General features: G+C 50.5%; 1 protein-coding gene across 1 annotated transcript; it reads left to right on the top strand.

Moving 5' to 3' along the window:
- The first annotated feature begins 3,684 nt into the window (after positions 1-3,684).
- Positions 3,685-15,626, top strand: GATA2 (GATA binding protein 2). The gene is made up of 6 exons (XM_032699393.1): positions 3,685-3,879; positions 4,453-4,939; positions 5,645-6,244; positions 8,892-9,037; positions 12,021-12,146; positions 12,973-15,626. Exons 2-6 carry the CDS (start codon positions 4,711-4,713, stop codon positions 13,270-13,272), a joined length of 1,401 nt encoding a protein of 466 aa, XP_032555284.1. The 5' UTR covers positions 3,685-3,879; positions 4,453-4,710; the 3' UTR covers positions 13,273-15,626.
- The last annotated feature ends 1,041 nt before the right edge of the window (positions 15,627-16,667 follow it).

Here is a 16,667-nt window from a genome sequence, read left to right as displayed (position 1 = left end):
CATGTTGTCGTCTCCCCCCTCCCTTAACGATATGACATCACTTGTCAATCAAATCAAAATAACCAGTTGTGCTTCCAGGTCTGGGAAAGCTCCCCTATTAAAAGAGAAAAATAAATGCAACGGCAATAACAAATAAAGTTAATAAAACGGAGCCCGTAGTGTCCTGGGGAAAAAGCGGGGAAAGAAGGTAAACGGGGGATAGCGGGAGCGGGGCCCGGCCGGACCCTCTCCCGGGAGGCTTGGCAGAAAATTGAGGGAAGAGCTGCTTAACCAGCCGTGTGAGCGGCGGGCTGCGGAGCGGAGCTAAGCCGCTCGCCTCCAGCAGCCAGCGCGGTTCGCTGCTGCTCCCGGTGGGTGAATTAATTCAATTAAAAACCTCAGCCGTGCCGCCGGGGCGTTCAGCAGCCGAGACCGGAGCCGGCAGCCGGTTCGCCAAATCCAGGCAGCGGGGATGGGACACGTCGGGAATAATAATAAAATATATAAAATAAAATTATAAAATAAAACAAAATACTGCGAGCCGGCTGGTTAGGAAACCTCCCAGCTCAGCCAGGTGTCTCGGCAGAAATCCTTCATTCCTGCTGGAGGGGTTATTATTTTGCGAAGGGTTTTAATAGGATGGGGGTGCAAAAGGCGAGAGGTGGGTGCGAGGAGAGGCGCCGGCCGCAGCCAGCACCCGGCAGCGGGGAGGTGGCAGCCGGACCCCCGGCCCGGGGGTGGGGTGGGCGCCGGGGGATCCTGTCCCGAGGCGGCGCGGCCGGAGCCGCCACCGCCGCCCGCTCGCTTCTTTTGTTTTGCTTCGCCTGCCGGCCCCCGGGTAACCCGAGACGGGGGCTTCAGGGAGCCCTGGCCGGGCAGCGCCGGGGTCTGCCTCGCCATAAATCAAGCCGCCTGATTAATCTTTACAATTTGTCTTTTAAAACAAACACGAACGAATTATCAGCTCGTTAACTGCGATTTTATCACCTGTCTAAAACAAACAGCCCACCCCACTTCCCCCCCCCCAAAAAAAACCCCCTAAAACAAAACCAAAAATCGCGGCCCCGTGCTGATGGCAGGAGGGCAGTAATTAAAATATCCATATTAATATGGGTGTAGCGAGGCACTGGGTTTTGCTGCCGGCCGGGAGCGGGAGCCGGCGGGGCCCGGCTGACCCCTGCCCAGCTGCATCGGGCGGGACCCCCCGGGCACGGCCCGCCCCGGCCCCGGTAGCCTCCGGCTGTGGGTAGAACGAGGCGCCGAGGGGACCTACCTGCAACCGCATGAGTTTATTTTATACTCACCTTTCTTTCAAAACGTAAAAAAATCCGTTTTGGGGCGATATTTTGTGTGATTTTGGTGCTCGTAGAAAAAAAATCGCTTCGGAGGGAGGAAGCCGGATTTTCAGAAACCTCGATTGATTTTCTCTCTGTCTTTTAACTTTCCCGTTTTTAAAATAAATTTTTTTTTAATTTATTTATGCTTTGTTTCCCTTTCCTCCCGGGCAATACCTGCCCAACGCTCCTGGGCACGCTCCACAGCGCGGGGGGCACTTGCCCTCCCGAATCCCAGCCCCTCTTCCCACCAAGCCCGGCCCAGCGCCTGTTCCCGGCCTGCCCGGGCAAACCAGCCCGTCTCGGGAGAAGCCGGCTCCACCGCCCCTTCCGCGCCCGGCAGCCGCCGGAGGAGCTGCTGCCCGGCCCCACCACTTGCGACCACCCCCCCGGCGGCAGGAGGGGGCGAGGGGCGCCGCAGCCCCGGCGCCAGCGCGCAGCCCCGAGGTCAGGGTACCGGGACGAGCGGGACAACACGGGCTTTGGGTGCAGAAGGCGTCAGAGGAAAAGATGAGGGGAGGGGGGGAGCATAATCTGCTCTCCCTGCCCCAGCCTTCGGTTCCCCCAGTCCGGCCCCCGCTCCCCCGCCCCGTCGGGCTGCGCTGTGGGTCCCCCCGGGGGGCTGCGTTGAGAGATCCCTGAGGGGAGGTTCTGTGGGGACAACGGGTGGTGGTGAAAGAATAGTTAGAGAGGGAGCCCCATGTCGCTCCGGCCAGACGTGCTCCGCAGCGAGGAAAGGGAGTTTTATTATTATTACCGTCATCATTATTATTATTATTGTTATTATTTAAAAAAAAAAAAGTTCATTTCCTGGCGAATTGGCAGTGACGGGTGACGTCAGAGCCCCGGCGTCGTAGTGACTGGGGCGGTCGGGCCGGGGGAGGCCGGCTCCGGCTCCCAGCCCCCAGCGCTGCCCGCCGCGGGGGCGGCCCCGGGGGCAGCAGCAGCATCCCCGGGGCCGCCCCGCTCCCCCCGCCCGCAATATCCCCGTGGGGCCCGGCGCAGCCCCGACCGGCTCCCGCGCCCCCTGCCCCGGCCGCGCCGTCGGGCTGGAGCCGCGGCCGCTGCCCGGAGAGTGGAGGGGCTGCTCCCCGCCGCCCCTGCCCCGTTCCCCAGGCAGGGGCAGTGTCCTCGCCCCGCGCCCAGCTCGGATGGCTGAGGGAATGCCACCAGCGTTTCCCTTTTCCCCCTAAAGCAGCGGCTGAGGAACGGGAGAGGAGCGCCTGGGAAACGGTACCTGCAGCAGCGCCCGGCCGCGCTCCGGGGAGTTAATTGCGACTTTCCTATTATTAATATTTTCCGCCCCAAAAGCGGACGGCTTTACCCGCACCTTTAGGAGTGGTGGAGTCCGACCCGCGCCCCGGCTGCTGCCGCTGAGCTGCACCGCAAACTCCACAGAAAACGCCTGTTGATTTAGGATGCGCCTCTGCTCCCCGGCCCAAAGCACACAAGTAATTGCAAATACTAAAACTGTGATGTTTATTTCGTTATTTATGTTTTCTTTTATAAAACGGGGGAGAATGGAAAAACAAGCGTGTTTGCCGCGCCGCAGCCCCGCTGGGAAGGCTGTAGCCGGTCCCAGCGCCCTTCTGCCCCGGCCCGGCTTGGCTCCCCGGGCCCACAGTGGCCAGGAAACCCCAGCCTGGGCCCGGTCCGAGAGCTGCGGGCCGGGGAGCAGACAGGGTCCGTCTCTGCCCCGCAGCTGGCCCGGTGCGGCCCCGCCGGCCAGGCCCTGCTTATCCCGCCGGTCCCCGGGGCTGTCGCGGAGCCTCGCAATTATTTGTTTTTAATTATCTTTTTCCCCGATCCGGACAGTTATTTTAAACTAACGTGATGGGAACGACCACGGTGGGGTTTGTCTCGCTCCCGGCTGCGTCCTGCTCTGCCTGGTTTAAAGGATTTTAGCGTATTTATCTCCCTGGTGCCGATTTCCAGCCTCGGGCATCCCGGCGGCGGCGCTGGGAGCCGCGGCTCGGCAGCACTCGGCGGAACCGACCCCATCGCCGGGCTCTTCCCGCACTCTGTCTTCCCTCGCCCCCTCCGCATCCCCGCACACCCCGGCGGGACCCCCTTATTTTGCCGTCCCCGCCCCGCAGGGGCGTGCAGCGCCCGGGCGGGGAAAGCCCCCAACGGCGCTGCCGGGCGAGCATGCTGCGAGCGGGGGAAGGGGGGCGAAGGAGGGGGTCTGCCGCGTTCCCCCCACCCTCTCCCCCCTCCGGGCCGGCTCCGTTTGGGGCCGGGGGTGCGGTTGGGGGCGGTGTGGGACGGCGGGATTGGCTGGCCCGGCCGCCGGCCTTGCGCGCCCCGGCCCGTCTGCGGCGCCGCGGCCAGCTGGCGCCAGCGCTCATATAGGATGCGCGGGGATGGGACCGAGCCGGCCAGAGCAGCGGCTTTGCCATCTGAGTAACACCCTCCATCCAGCCTCCTCTCCTCCTCCCGCGCTCGCTCTGCCTTTCTCCCCTCCTCTCCGTCTTCGCTTTTTTTATTCCCCCCTCCGTTCTCCCCCTCTTCCCGGCACTCGCATCCTCCACGCCGGCATCCATCGCCACCCAGCCTCCCGCGCCGGGTAAGTATGGGGCAAGGGAGGAGGGCAGGGGGGTCGCCGCGCCGCTGCCAGGGCGAACTCGCTGCCTTCTCTAAACACCCTTCTCCCCGCTCTTCTCTCTCCCTTCCACATTTCTCCCCCTCCTTCTCCTTTTGTGTCAGTCGGAGTTCTTGCTAGAACTACGCTGTATTAGTTCTGCCGTTTTTCCTTCTTTACTCCGGTTTTGAAGCCAGCTGGAAAAACTCCTGTTGACGTTTGTAGCAAGAGCGGGGAGTGGGGGGGGGAGAAAGCTTTTCCCTTTTTTTCTTTCCTTTTGTTTTTGTTCTGTTTTGTTTTGTGCCTTTTTTTTTTTTTTTTGGATGTTGTTTTTGGTAAAGAGTTTGGAATGGGATTTCTGTTTATTTTGTGGGGCAATGAGCAGGGAGGGCGCAAGGCAAGGACTTTTGGGGAGAGAATATTTTTGGAAGGGGGGAGGGGCTCTGCTTCCCCCTCCCCATCCTTGCACCGCTGGGAAAAGCACCCTGCCGGGAGCCAGTCCGGCAGGCAGCGCACCCCGGGCTGCCGAGCCGCTAACCCTCCCGTCTCTTCCTACAGGTGCTGCCCTGGCGCTTCCCCGGACCTGCCTACGCTACCCGCCTATTGACAGAGGGACACGCTGACTTCGGGGGTCCTCCCCCCGTCCCCTCAGAGGGTGCGCTCCAGTCACCCGGCGGTTCTTTTTCTAAGAAAAGCTACCCCATCTCCTAAAACTAACCAGGAGAGCCAAAAGCCACCCCACGAGCAGCACCCCCACCCCCACCGAGCGCCGCTCGCTCCTGGCCCGGGGGTGGGCGGGAGGGGAGGCCTGAGGCCATGGAGGTGGCCACGGACCAGCCTCGCTGGATGGCCCACCACGCCGTGCTCAACGGGCAGCACCCCGAGAGCCACCACCCCGGACTGGCTCACAACTACATGGAACCAGCGCAGCTCCTACCTCCGGATGAAGTCGACGTCTTCTTCAACCACCTGGACTCACAGGGCAACCCTTACTACGCCAATTCCGCCCACGCCCGGGCCAGGGTCTCCTACAGCCAGGCACACGGTAAATCAGCACCCCCGGCCCGTTCCCCGCCGTCTCCTCCAGGGCTCCGGGCCCCTCCGTACTGGCAGCGGGCGTCCAGTGCAGGGGCAAGAAGTTTCACTCGGGGCCGCTTCGGTGTGTCCGATCCAGGGAAAAGGAGATCTAAAACAGGATAGAAAGGGAGGCATGGGTGGATTTTAACCCTAGGGATAACCAAGGACTGGAGGAGGGGAGGGAAAGAAAGGGGGGAGTGAGAGAGGAAGGGGAAATAGTGTGCGCACAGGCAAAAACTTCTCAGACACGGCTACTTCCCGGATGCAAAATACAAACCGATTCAAACAGGCGATGGATTTTATTTGGGGGTGTTTTTAGGAGCCGAAGAGAGTGCGTTATGAGAGCTCAGAAGATAAAGCAGAAAGGGGTTTGCTGCCTATTCCCAGGGGTGGGGTGGGTGGGAGGAAGGGGGGTGCTTGGGTCCCCCTCCTGCTCCCATTGCTCCTTCTCGCCAGGCTGGCTGATATCTCCCTCGGCTGGGACAGGGTGAAGGGGCTACTGCGTCAGCCTGGCTGCTCTTCCCCGGGTTGGGAAGTCTCTCCCGTGGCCGGCTGTCCTTCGGCTGCCCGCAGACTGAGGAGCTGCCCAGCCACGGGGAGCTGGGGAACTTCTGGGAGCCGCTCCGGGCTGAGCCGCCCCACGCTGATCCTAATCGCTCTTGTGTTTCTACAGCCCGCCTGACCGGGAGTCAAATGTGCCGGCCTCATCTTATCCATAGCCCGGGGATCCCTTGGCTGGACAGCAGCAAGGCGGCACTGTCTGCCCATCACCACAACCCCTGGACCGTCAGCCCTTTCACCAAGACCCCCCTGCACCCCTCGGCAGCCGGAGCGCCTGGGGCCATCTCGGTGTACCCGGGCAGCAGCACCTCCAGCACCGCCTCCGTGTCTTCGCTAACCCCGGCCTCACACTCCGGCTCCCACCTCTTCGGCTTCCCCCCGACCCCACCCAAGGAAGTGTCCCCGGACCCCAACTCCACCAGTGCCGCCTCCCCTTCTTCCTCTGCCGGGGCTCGGCAGGAGGACAAAGACAGCATCAAGTACCAAGTGTCGCTGTCGGAGGGGATGAAGATGGAGAGCGCCAGCCCGCTCAGAAGCAGCCTCACCAGCATGGGGGCCCAGCCCTCCACCCACCACCCCATCCCCACCTACCCCTCCTACGTGCCGGCAGCCCACGACTACAGCAGTAGCCTCTTCCACCCGGGCAGCTTCCTGGGGGGCCCCGCATCCAGCTTCACCCCTAAGCCGCGGAGCAAGGCCAGGTCCTGTTCGGGTAAGTGTCGCAGCCCATGGGCTCCCCGCCGCGCACCGGCCGCGTCCCGGGTGCGGGTGGTGGGTGTCTGCGCTGGCTCTTGGGGTGAGGGTGCAGGCTGCTGCGAGGCTGGGGGCTTGTGTCGGCCCTTCGGGACGGAGGGGGGGGGTGACTGCTTGGTCCTGCTCTTCTGGGTTTTTAAACTAGGAGATGGAGCTTGGACCAGGCTCCTGCGGGTGCCAACGCACCCGGGCACCGGTCCCAGAGCGCTCGAAGGGGCCGCGGGGCACGGGGCCGGGGCAGTCTGAGCCAGCAGAGCTTTGTAGAAAGGGGGATTGAGATGGAAAAAAAAAGCTTTCCTCGAAGACAGGCAGGCCTCAGCCTCCCGAGGGGCTCAGGCCCGACACTGCTCCCCCAAGTCAGGCAAACCCCTGCAGATGACATGTGGGGACTTCCCGGTGATAGGTATTTCTCCCTCCATAATTTCCATATCTCTTCTTTAACGCCGCCCAAGGCCCCAGCGCAGGATGAAAGCGAAACTTCCCTGGCCGGTCCCCTTCAGATCGCGAAGGCCTTCTTCCCTGCACATTTTACAAGAGTAAAAGTTCAAATATAGTTTACATACCAGCGCAAAAGACTGAGGTGTCCAGTCATTGCTAACTTACTCCAGCCTAACTTTAACTAGAAAATACTTTTTTTTCCCCCTGCCCCTGAACCAGACCTATCTTTGCTTACAAACGACTGCCTGCAAACCTTACCCGTGTTCACAACCACTCCTTGCATTTCGTCCTAAAAGTGCAGTCCTAAATCAGCAAATTTTGATCCCACTTTGAAATCACAGCAGTTATACAACTGGACAGATGAATTAAGACAGTTTGTGTAATTCTTCTGACCTTCTTTGTTTGACATCCTCACCAACTAAATTATTAGATTAACTAAAATATATTGAGACTGAATTTAAACAACACTTTAAAATACATGGCTCTATAGGTGTTTGTGCATGTATTCCATTGCACATATTTGCTTGTGAGTACACTACATGTTTTTATTTAAGTAGACAATAATTTAGAAATGTGAACTCTTAAGAGTTTTGCAACAAAAATACCAGCTATTTTACAAGCTCATCAGCTCTGTTTCAAATGGCTCCTTTGAGAGAAAAAATACACTCTTTCTTTGCCACTCTTTCAAGGCAGTTGCTGCTGTGTGTATCTATTTTTTGGTACTGCAGAGAGTAGAAAATAAAGGCAACTGGCAGCCTGAACCTCCTGAGTTTAGAAACTAATTCAAGATCCAGGTCTCTGAAGATAGATGGATCTTGAGTAGCTTTTTTATTTTTGTCCTGTAGCCGCCAATGATTTTTAGATGGGGGAAGCAAGGAGCTTTTTTTGTTTTGTTTTACAGTTGCCTTTTTTTTTTCTTCTGCAAGGGAGCTCCCAGTGCAAGGAACTGGGGAAAGTTCGTGACCACTCAGTGTTTTTGTAGGAAAACTAAGACTCACGACACAACGACTCCTGCAGCTTCCTGCCCTAGGAGGGACAAAAGCTACAAATGCAGCGCTGCAGAGCTCCCCTCATTTTTCACTCTAGACTGTGTTGTTTAAAAGCTACCCACTCCCTAGATTAAAGGAGACACAAGCCCTGCTGAACTCAACATGGCCTGCTTCAGTTATTAGCAAAAAGAATTTCCTATCCAGTTAAATACTGTAGGATTTGCATAAACTGTATTAAGAGAGATTTCTATATTAAGCAGACCTGCCCTCGAACCATCCAAGGCAGATGAACTTTTAGCAGAGAGCTTTCGCAGGCAGAAACAGATATCTAGAAGTTGTATGTTGGGTTTTATTTAAAACAGCCTTCTACAATGCTGTGTTTAGCAAGCTGTGCCACTAAAACTAATAACGAGGCAGTAATAAGGTAAACTGCTCCCTACCAAATCCAAACTGGATTGCTGAAAAGTCACAGAAAAAGAAAAGTGCTTTTCTTTTTCAAAGCCTGTTTTTTACAGTAATTTCCAGAGTGCTTGTTGAAACTGAACTTTCCCAAAGATCGGCATTAACAGCGTTTTTCTGCTTTTAGAACAAAAATAATAACTGAGCCTCTGGCATTCTGTATCCATTCCCAGTCTGCTCGGCTCTACTTTCTCATCCTGTAGCATTTGCAACAAAAAAGAAAGCACAGAATGGGAGGTCTTTTTGCTTAGATTTAATCCCAGAAAACCTCTTCCTTTGACTCTCACTTTAACATGTTGTGGGTTTGCAGGTGTGTGTGTGTTTGTGTACACGTGTACGTGTGTATTTGTGGCAGGAGAACACAGGATCTAACCACCGGAGTGCAATAGATACGGGAGGGGAGCGGTGCCCAGTGCAGACTAAGGGAGTTCTTGTTACTGAAACGATAACTTCCATCTGACACAATAAGAGTGTCACTCTTTCTCACCTTGCAGAGAGTGCTGCCCATTTCTGATCATGACATAAAATACTCACTGGAGTCTGGGAGTTCTCGAAACACCGAGCTCCTTGCTGCATGTGCTGTAGATGTCACTGCTGTCTGAACGTGCTTGAATTAACACGCTGTTTTGACTTCTGAAAAATGCCTAAAGGACAATGCAAAAAGCTTTTGTGAATTTGTTTTTAAAGAAAGAAATCCGGTTTCTTCGTGTTTCCATTTAGAAGGCAGAGAGTGTGTGAACTGCGGAGCAACTGCTACCCCTCTCTGGAGAAGAGACGGCACCGGGCATTACCTGTGTAACGCCTGCGGGCTCTACCACAAAATGAACGGTCAAAACCGACCTCTCATTAAACCTAAGCGGAGGCTGGTAGGTGTCTCTGTTTCTCCTGGGTTTGGGGATAAATAAGGCAAAGGGACCACACACAGGCACAAGTCAAACGAGTCTCATCTCTGCTCAGCCCCTGCGTGGAGCCGAGCTGTACTGTACACGGGGGTCAGTCACGGCGAGGTCACTGCCGTGCCTCGGGGCAGATCTCCCCCCTCCACCCCCATCCCGGCTCAGACCACCGCGCCGCCGAGCGCCTCTGTCCCGAGCCTCCCCGCCGCTCACAATGCACGCGGGATATCGTGTAACCGTCTCCCGGTTTATCCTCGGATGACAGCTTTTAATTTAATTCCTCATTTATTTGGCCTCTTGGGACGTTTTGGGCACATACCGGGAGCGAAAGGGTTATGAGCGTGAATGTCCTCCACCGTGTACTAAAAAAAAAAAAGTTCCAGCTCCAAAAAAGCAAAACAAATCAGATGAGTCAAAGCTACTGCTCCTTACTTAATAATTATTTGTATAAAAGCCATGAAGTAATTTTCACTCTTATATTCTCTGGCAATACTAATATTGGTTCCCTCCCCAGACAATCCCCTACTGTTAAAAAAAAAATTCCTATTATTTTTCCATGGAGTCACTTATACTTTGTATTTTCATTTGAGCGATTTAAAAAAAAAAAAGTCCTTTCTAAGCTCCTGGTAGTAGTTTCCTATCCGGATATCTGTACGTTAAAGATAAGGAAACTTTGTGTATCTGTTTCCTGACTCTAAAAGCTTTTGAGAGTTTCTATAGGCAAGCCTTGCCAGTCATGCTTGCTGTTTTGAAATTTCTAATACACTCTACTCCACAAATAATGCGTAAAATGCTAAGAATAATAAATATATTTTTTGGAGCTTTGTGATTTATGGTGCCTAAGTCTCTTAGCTATTCGTGGGCACGTTTCAATGAGGTTTGGAGAGCAGAAAATTGGCATTACTGCCCTAACACTGGGATAGGATACAGAAGATTTCTGTCGTGAGTCAGAATTTCAACTATGCAAGCTTCTTAATGACTTGCCTTCTAAAGTGACTGACATATAGAAAAATGTTAAGACAACAGTGTAACATTATCGTCTCTCAGGCTCAAGTGCTTTCCAGACTGAATGGGACAGGCCATAGAGTTAAGCAGCATAGTTGAGTATCAGTAAGCCATCTCAAATATGCAAACATAGGTCTCCACCTTCCAGTGTGTTGGGAGACTGTTATACTTAGCTCACTGTGCAGGGTTTGGGGGGCACTAAAGAGGTTTTCTTTTAGCATAGTTGTTTTAATGTTTCATTTTGTTTTCATTGATTTACAGCTTTGTTTATTGCCCCTTTTTCCACTGTAGTTTGCTTGTTTGCGGGGGAGAGGAGATGGCCATCTTTGGGAATTTGTTCATCTGCCATGCAATAGCAAAGTGATCGTATTAATAATGTCAGCGTTTGGATGTCTGGCATTAATTGTGTTTGGGTTGCATGAGTGCATTTGCAGTAGGGGGTACCCCCTCTTTCTGCCTTTGGCCTGTTCTCACGGGTGAGTAAGGGACTGAAATATATGAGTCTCCGAGGGCCTGAGTCTTGCCTAAAGCTCCTAAACCGTCCATCAGCTTTGGGAAAGTTGCAGAGGGCCATGGTGTAAATCAGGAGCAAGTGAGAACAGAACCCTGGGCTCCTCTTTGGCGAGAGGGTCGGGCTGTGCTTCCAGCGGCGCCAGCTCCCCACCGGGGCCGGCAGGCAGGGAAGTGCTCAGAGTTCTCTGGGAAACCCACTGCCCCAGGACTCGGCTCTGTGCTCATGGAGATGCCCTGTGCTATCCTGAGCTTTGCTGCTGCTTCACCCCACGGCTCTCTGTGGCTAATTGCAGAAATATCCAGGGAGCAAGGCCCCCAGGGAATGACCGTGATTGATACACTTGTGGAAGTAAACTCTTAATTTAAGAAAATACTGAGTCCTCAGCATTAATTCAGTAGCACAAAATGGGACTGTATTCTGACCACTTACAGAGGCAGGGCTGAAGCTTTCTAATACAAAATTATTTCCCAAAATACGGGGTGCAGTTAGTCCGTCCGTAACACTTTATCCATCACCATCCATGCACAAAGAATGCATTATTGTGGGGTCTGCTAGACAAGGGCCCATCCAGGAATCACTGACTGCCTGCTGTTCTACTTTTCCTGTTCTTGTTTTGGGACTTTCGGTAAAAGTTTGGGCATTTTTCTTTCCCCTCACCTTGGTTTCGGCAGAACAATGGTTTTAGGAAAGGGTGCTAGATTTTTGGTGGTTTTATTTTCTTTTAAGACAGTTGTTTGAGGGCTTGTCAGTCAAGGAACTGAGCAGGGACAGAGGCTGCGGGTCAGCGGAATCATTGCTGCAAGGCATGAAATTTGGTTTGCTAAATATTTAAAGAAAGTTGGAGCCGGTTTTGTTTTCTCCCTTTCACTTGTAAATGCAAACTGAATTTTCAGTGATGGCTCTGATAAATACTGCACCCAGCTAAGTAATGTGGTCGGTTTTCTTTTGTGTCCACCTTCCAAGGGCCAGAGTAGGGGTAAAAATCACATTCTTTAAGATCATTCCCTGTTTTCAAACCCAGTCCCAACACTGGCACAAACCAAACTGGTCATTAAAGAAAAAGAGAAAAGTCAAATTCGTTTTCATGATGCATTCTAGAATCCTGCAAGGGGAAAATCCGAAAAAATCACATTATTTTTCCTCCCTCTAGAATTTTTGTTAGAGTTAGAGATTCATTGTTTCTCTCCTTACTTCCTCTGCGCACACAGTGCCACTGGGCTTGAAAATGCAGCACGCATAGGAGAATATTTAAATTTAAACAAAAACCTAACGGCTATAAAATGTAAAACTGACAGCAGCTTTCCTCCAGCCCCGATGCTCCGTCATATCTTAGTAACTAGTTCTTCCCAACCTAAATATTGAGTCCAATTTGACTTTTCTCATGATCTCCCTCCTCCTGGCGATACATTTTAATTTTCTTTTTCTTTTGGTTAGTCAGCGGCCAGGAGAGCAGGGACTTGTTGTGCCAACTGTCAGACAACCACCACGACCTTATGGCGACGTAATGCAAACGGGGACCCAGTTTGTAATGCCTGCGGACTCTACTATAAATTGCACAATGTGAGTATTTACTCATCTCATGTGTCGCCGCTTGCCTGGCCGGGATTGATGTCTTAACTGCATGGTGTACACTAGGCTTTTATTGGTTTCAGGGGTTTGGTTGTTGTTTTATTCCTTCCCCGTCTCTAAGGTTCCCTTGGGAAGTGACAGCCGTTCTTTGTCAGCATAGTGATGCTAAGTTCAGTGACATTACAATGTATTAGCTTGGCTTCTAACAGCTTGGGCAAACCAGGCAAAATAGAGCTACCACACTTGGTTTTAAACTATGTTTTGTGTGCCGTTTCCCTCCAGAAAGAGAGGCCATTTGGAATGGGCTCCGTGCAAAAATTAATCCTGATGGGCTATCTACATTCTGACTTTGTAAAAATAATTATATCTAAGGCTTTGTTGTATTTATTATTTTTATTTTTAAGAAATTATTCCTAAGCAGGAATTGCTTGACATGTTGGAACGTTATTTAAGCTGTAAGTAACAGAGGTTACTGGTACAAGATTGTTCATGTTTTAGGACTGAATTTGGGTCAGCATGTGCCTCCTAGTTTGATCTTCTATTAGGAAATGTATGAGGACTGAGGGTTAGCCTACGGGAAAGAGAGTCATCAGCTGCCAAATTCAGTTCAATTTGTTTTTCATGTCTAGGGGTTTTTTGTGTGTGTGGTTTTATTAAACAAATCAATATAAACAAGTTCTACAGAGAGAAACACCATTTTTTTTGGCCAGAAAAAGGTCTCCATCCAGGAAAAACACATGGGGGCTGTCCAAATATTTTCATTTTTGCACAATAAGGTCATTTTGTCTGCATGAGCCTGATTTCTCATTTCTTGCAGGTGAACAGGCCTCTGACCATGAAAAAGGAAGGAATTCAGACCAGGAATAGGAAAATGTCCAACAAATCAAAGAAAAGCAAGAAAGGCTCTGAGTGTTTTGAAGAACTGTCCAAGTGCATGCAGGAGAAGTCATCTCCCTTCAGCGCTGCTGCCCTTGCCAGTCACATGGCACCCATGGGGCATTTGCCCCCTTTCAGCCACTCTGGACACATCCTACCAACACCTACCCCCATCCACCCATCCTCCAGCATCTCATTTGGACATCCACACCCATCCAGCATGGTTACAGCCATGGGATAAAACCTGATGACCAAGAGACCCACCCAGAGATTGAGAACATGGGGCTTTGCCTAAGATGACACCAAGTAAGAAAACATTCTGCCGAGAGGAGAATGTAGGGATGGAAAAAGGGCATCTTTGCTCCCATGTGGTTTTAACTCTTAATGCTGGACTAAAACCTTGCAAATGATGGGTCTTCTGCAGAAATGTGTAGTGGTGCCTGTAATGCACTTTGCCCCCTCAGGTATAAGAAAAAAGAACTCACCTGTTCGATACTTAATGGTCCAGCAGGAAGCAAAAGGTGGCAGAAGCTGAAGGAAAAGCTTGGAACTGGCTTTCCTTTCTCTCTTTGTTATTACTGTGAATATTGTAAAGAGATGTAAGCAGCCTCCCAGGATGGAATTGGCTCACTGGAAGCCACACATGCTGGATTTCTATCATGGACTCTGTTTGGGATGGGGAAAAAAAGAAGAAAAAGAAAATGAAAAAAAAAAATAAAAGGACATCTTTATAAAACCGTAATTTTTAAAATCAGACACAAAGTCATATTATTTGGTTTCCACAAAAAGCCTCAACCCCTCTGATTGCATGTTTTTGTGCTGTCGTTTGCAATGGCTACCCTGTAAGAAAATCTGCCTTTAAAACAAGGAGGAGAGGGGAAACATACTCAACAGCCCTCTTGGATTAGCTCCATCTATCTTCCATACCAAAATTACTAGTAAGGGGGAAAAGATTTCGAGGGGGAGGAACAAGGAAAAACATATCTGTAATACGGGGATTTTAATGTGCCCAAGATGGTGATTATTTTGACACAATTTCTTCATTCTTTTCCCTAACATGAAAGATTGCTTTAAAAAAACAGCCCCTCTTCCAACTACCCTGTTGCTCCTCAAAACAGACACCTAGATTGGACAAACTGCTGGGGGGAAAAAACTCTTGGGAAGGCAATCCTGCACTAGCAAGGGGTGAGATACAGGCGTTTACCAAACGCGTTGCAGCTAACTTCTAGCGCAGCCGAAACCATCACAGGGCATAAAAAACATCCAACTCACAGACTTTAGAGGTTGAAGCATTTTTGTTCCGTTGTGTTGGCAGCTGTCGCTTAAAAATGCAGATTAGCTGCTTGGGTAAACTTCGGGCAGTGTGGCCACCAGGTCCACACGCAGCCGGCCCGCGCGGGTGCTGTCTCAGGCATCCAGGCCCCGGGACTTCACAGGGAGGAAGGGCAGAAATGGGGTTGAGATCACTGTAGAGGGGGGAAAAAGAGAGACAATCAGTGTTGAGCTTCACACATCCGTCAAATCCAGACACAGCGACAGCTGATGAGACGAGGGAAAGCATCGTTCTGTAAGGGGAACGTCGGTTTCCGTAGTGGATTTTCTATGAAAAAAAAAAAAAGAAAAAAAAGGAAATTTAAATCTCCCATTATGAAACCATATTGTACGTAAATGACCGAAAACAAAGCTATTGCCAATGTGAAGTGTATTCTATTGATTGTTATGATCTGATGCCTCTCGTGAACACAAGCTCCAGTATAACATACAGTGTACATATTTAGCTATACTTCTGATGAAAATGCCCCAATGAACGGAGGGTTTGATAATGTAAACCACGTAAGCTTAACTCTGTGACAAGCTTTTTATTTTATTTTTTTAAATTTTAACTATTTGTTGTTGGGGTTTTTTTTGGTTTTGTTTTTGTTTTTTTTTTGGATCAAGCCAAATTGTATCTTTACGCAAAAGTCCTGCTTTAAAGAAAAAAAACAGAATGAAACAAAAATGGATGTATGTTAATTTTTTTCTAAACATGTAATTCTAGTATTTATAATTAAGAACCAAGCAGCCATGAAAATCCTGCTTTCCTCCTCTTTTTTTTTGGTCTGCATAGGCATATAGGTGCACTTTGTAAAGAAGTGGAAATAAATGGGAAACTAAATTGGTTGGGAGAAATCATAAGAATTTTAATCTACTGAGGTAAAGAATTAGGTCCTTTTTACTTTTTACCTTTTACAATGGTACAGTTGTACATTATTTGTACCCAACTCAATTCTGTAGGATTTGAGCGGAGGGGAAGGGATGTGGGTGGAAGACAGGGATTACTGATACAGTTGACAAAGTGCAATATATTGTCAGTCACTGCAGCATAGACAACGGCAGTCGAGATTTAAATTATTTTGTACTTGTATCAGCATAAAAAAAATTTCTCAGTATTTTCTGGTTTATTTTTAATTTTTATTTTGCTTATTTTTGGATTAGTGAACTAAGTTATTGTTAATTATGTACAACATGTTTATATATTGTCTGTAAAAGTGTATGCTTTCCTCATATTCCTTCAAGGTGAATATTGCTAAGAATAATAAAATACCTTTTTTGTGAGACTACCTGTGCCCAGCTTCATGTCATAAAAGCTGCTTGTAATAGGGAGAGAGGGAAAATTATCGTCGTCATTGTTGCCAGTAGAATTACTAGCTAACTTAACGCAGAGCAGTCTATGATATTTTGAAAACCTACCAGGGTAGGACAAAAAAAAGTATTTGATGAATGATTCAGTATTAAAAGCACAGGTACAAAAGCTCATTCTCTGGTGTTGTTTTGGGGTGACGAGGTCACGCATTTAAGTGTGCTAAAGTTTCTAAACCAGTTTAAAATCTGAGGCAGCAGCCACATTGCTGACGAGGAACTGTGGTTTCTCTGAGATTTTTTTTTTTTTAAGTGTTTGGATAAAATACTTTTGAATTTAAAACACATTTTAAAAGCACCATAAACTCAGAAAAGCAGCCAGCTGCTTAATGGGTTTCAAGGCAGGACCTGTATGAGACTAGGCAAAGTTCTCTGAAGGAACAGTCCACCTGGAAACCCGTTTCCCTCCTTTTGTCATCATCAGTGGCGTGAAGGGAGCACGGGGGATGGCCAGCTGGGAGCTGCTCAGTGCTGCCCTGGGAACAAGGGGTGCAGCCGTGGGTGCAGGGGGTTGTGCACATGGGCTGGCATGTGAGGGTGGAGAGGAGTGCTCACCGGACAGATCTCCCGTTGCCAAAACTTTGCAGCTGCTTTCATCACACAGTCGAGCCTGACCAGGAAGCTTCTTGGGGCCCTACAAAGTGGAAGTGAAGCTTTGCAAAGCCCCCCTGCCATGTGTAAGGGTGGGCACTGCTCCTGCTGAAACAATATTTTTCAAGAAAACTGCTAATGAACTTTGGGTTTCCTCCTTTGACCCCCTGGGAGATGTGCCTCACTTCTGTGGAAACCAACCTGGGGATAACTCTTTACTCATTAAGGAAAAAATAACCCGAGTTCCCTTTTCAGCTGCGTGTAAATTCGGTTCTGTGGGTAAATTCCAGCCCTTTCTATCAGTGCTTCTCTTTCCCCATTGCAGCCTCCTGCCCAGCCCTGGTTGCAAGCCCTGCTCCTGAATAA

Source organism: Chiroxiphia lanceolata, chromosome 11, assembly GCF_009829145.1.
Source record: "Chiroxiphia lanceolata isolate bChiLan1 chromosome 11, bChiLan1.pri, whole genome shotgun sequence".
NCBI classification, from domain to species: domain Eukaryota; kingdom Metazoa; phylum Chordata; class Aves; order Passeriformes; family Pipridae; genus Chiroxiphia; species Chiroxiphia lanceolata.
The sequence above is the reverse complement of the archived record's forward strand: the minus strand, read 5'-3'. Positions and strand labels throughout refer to the sequence as shown.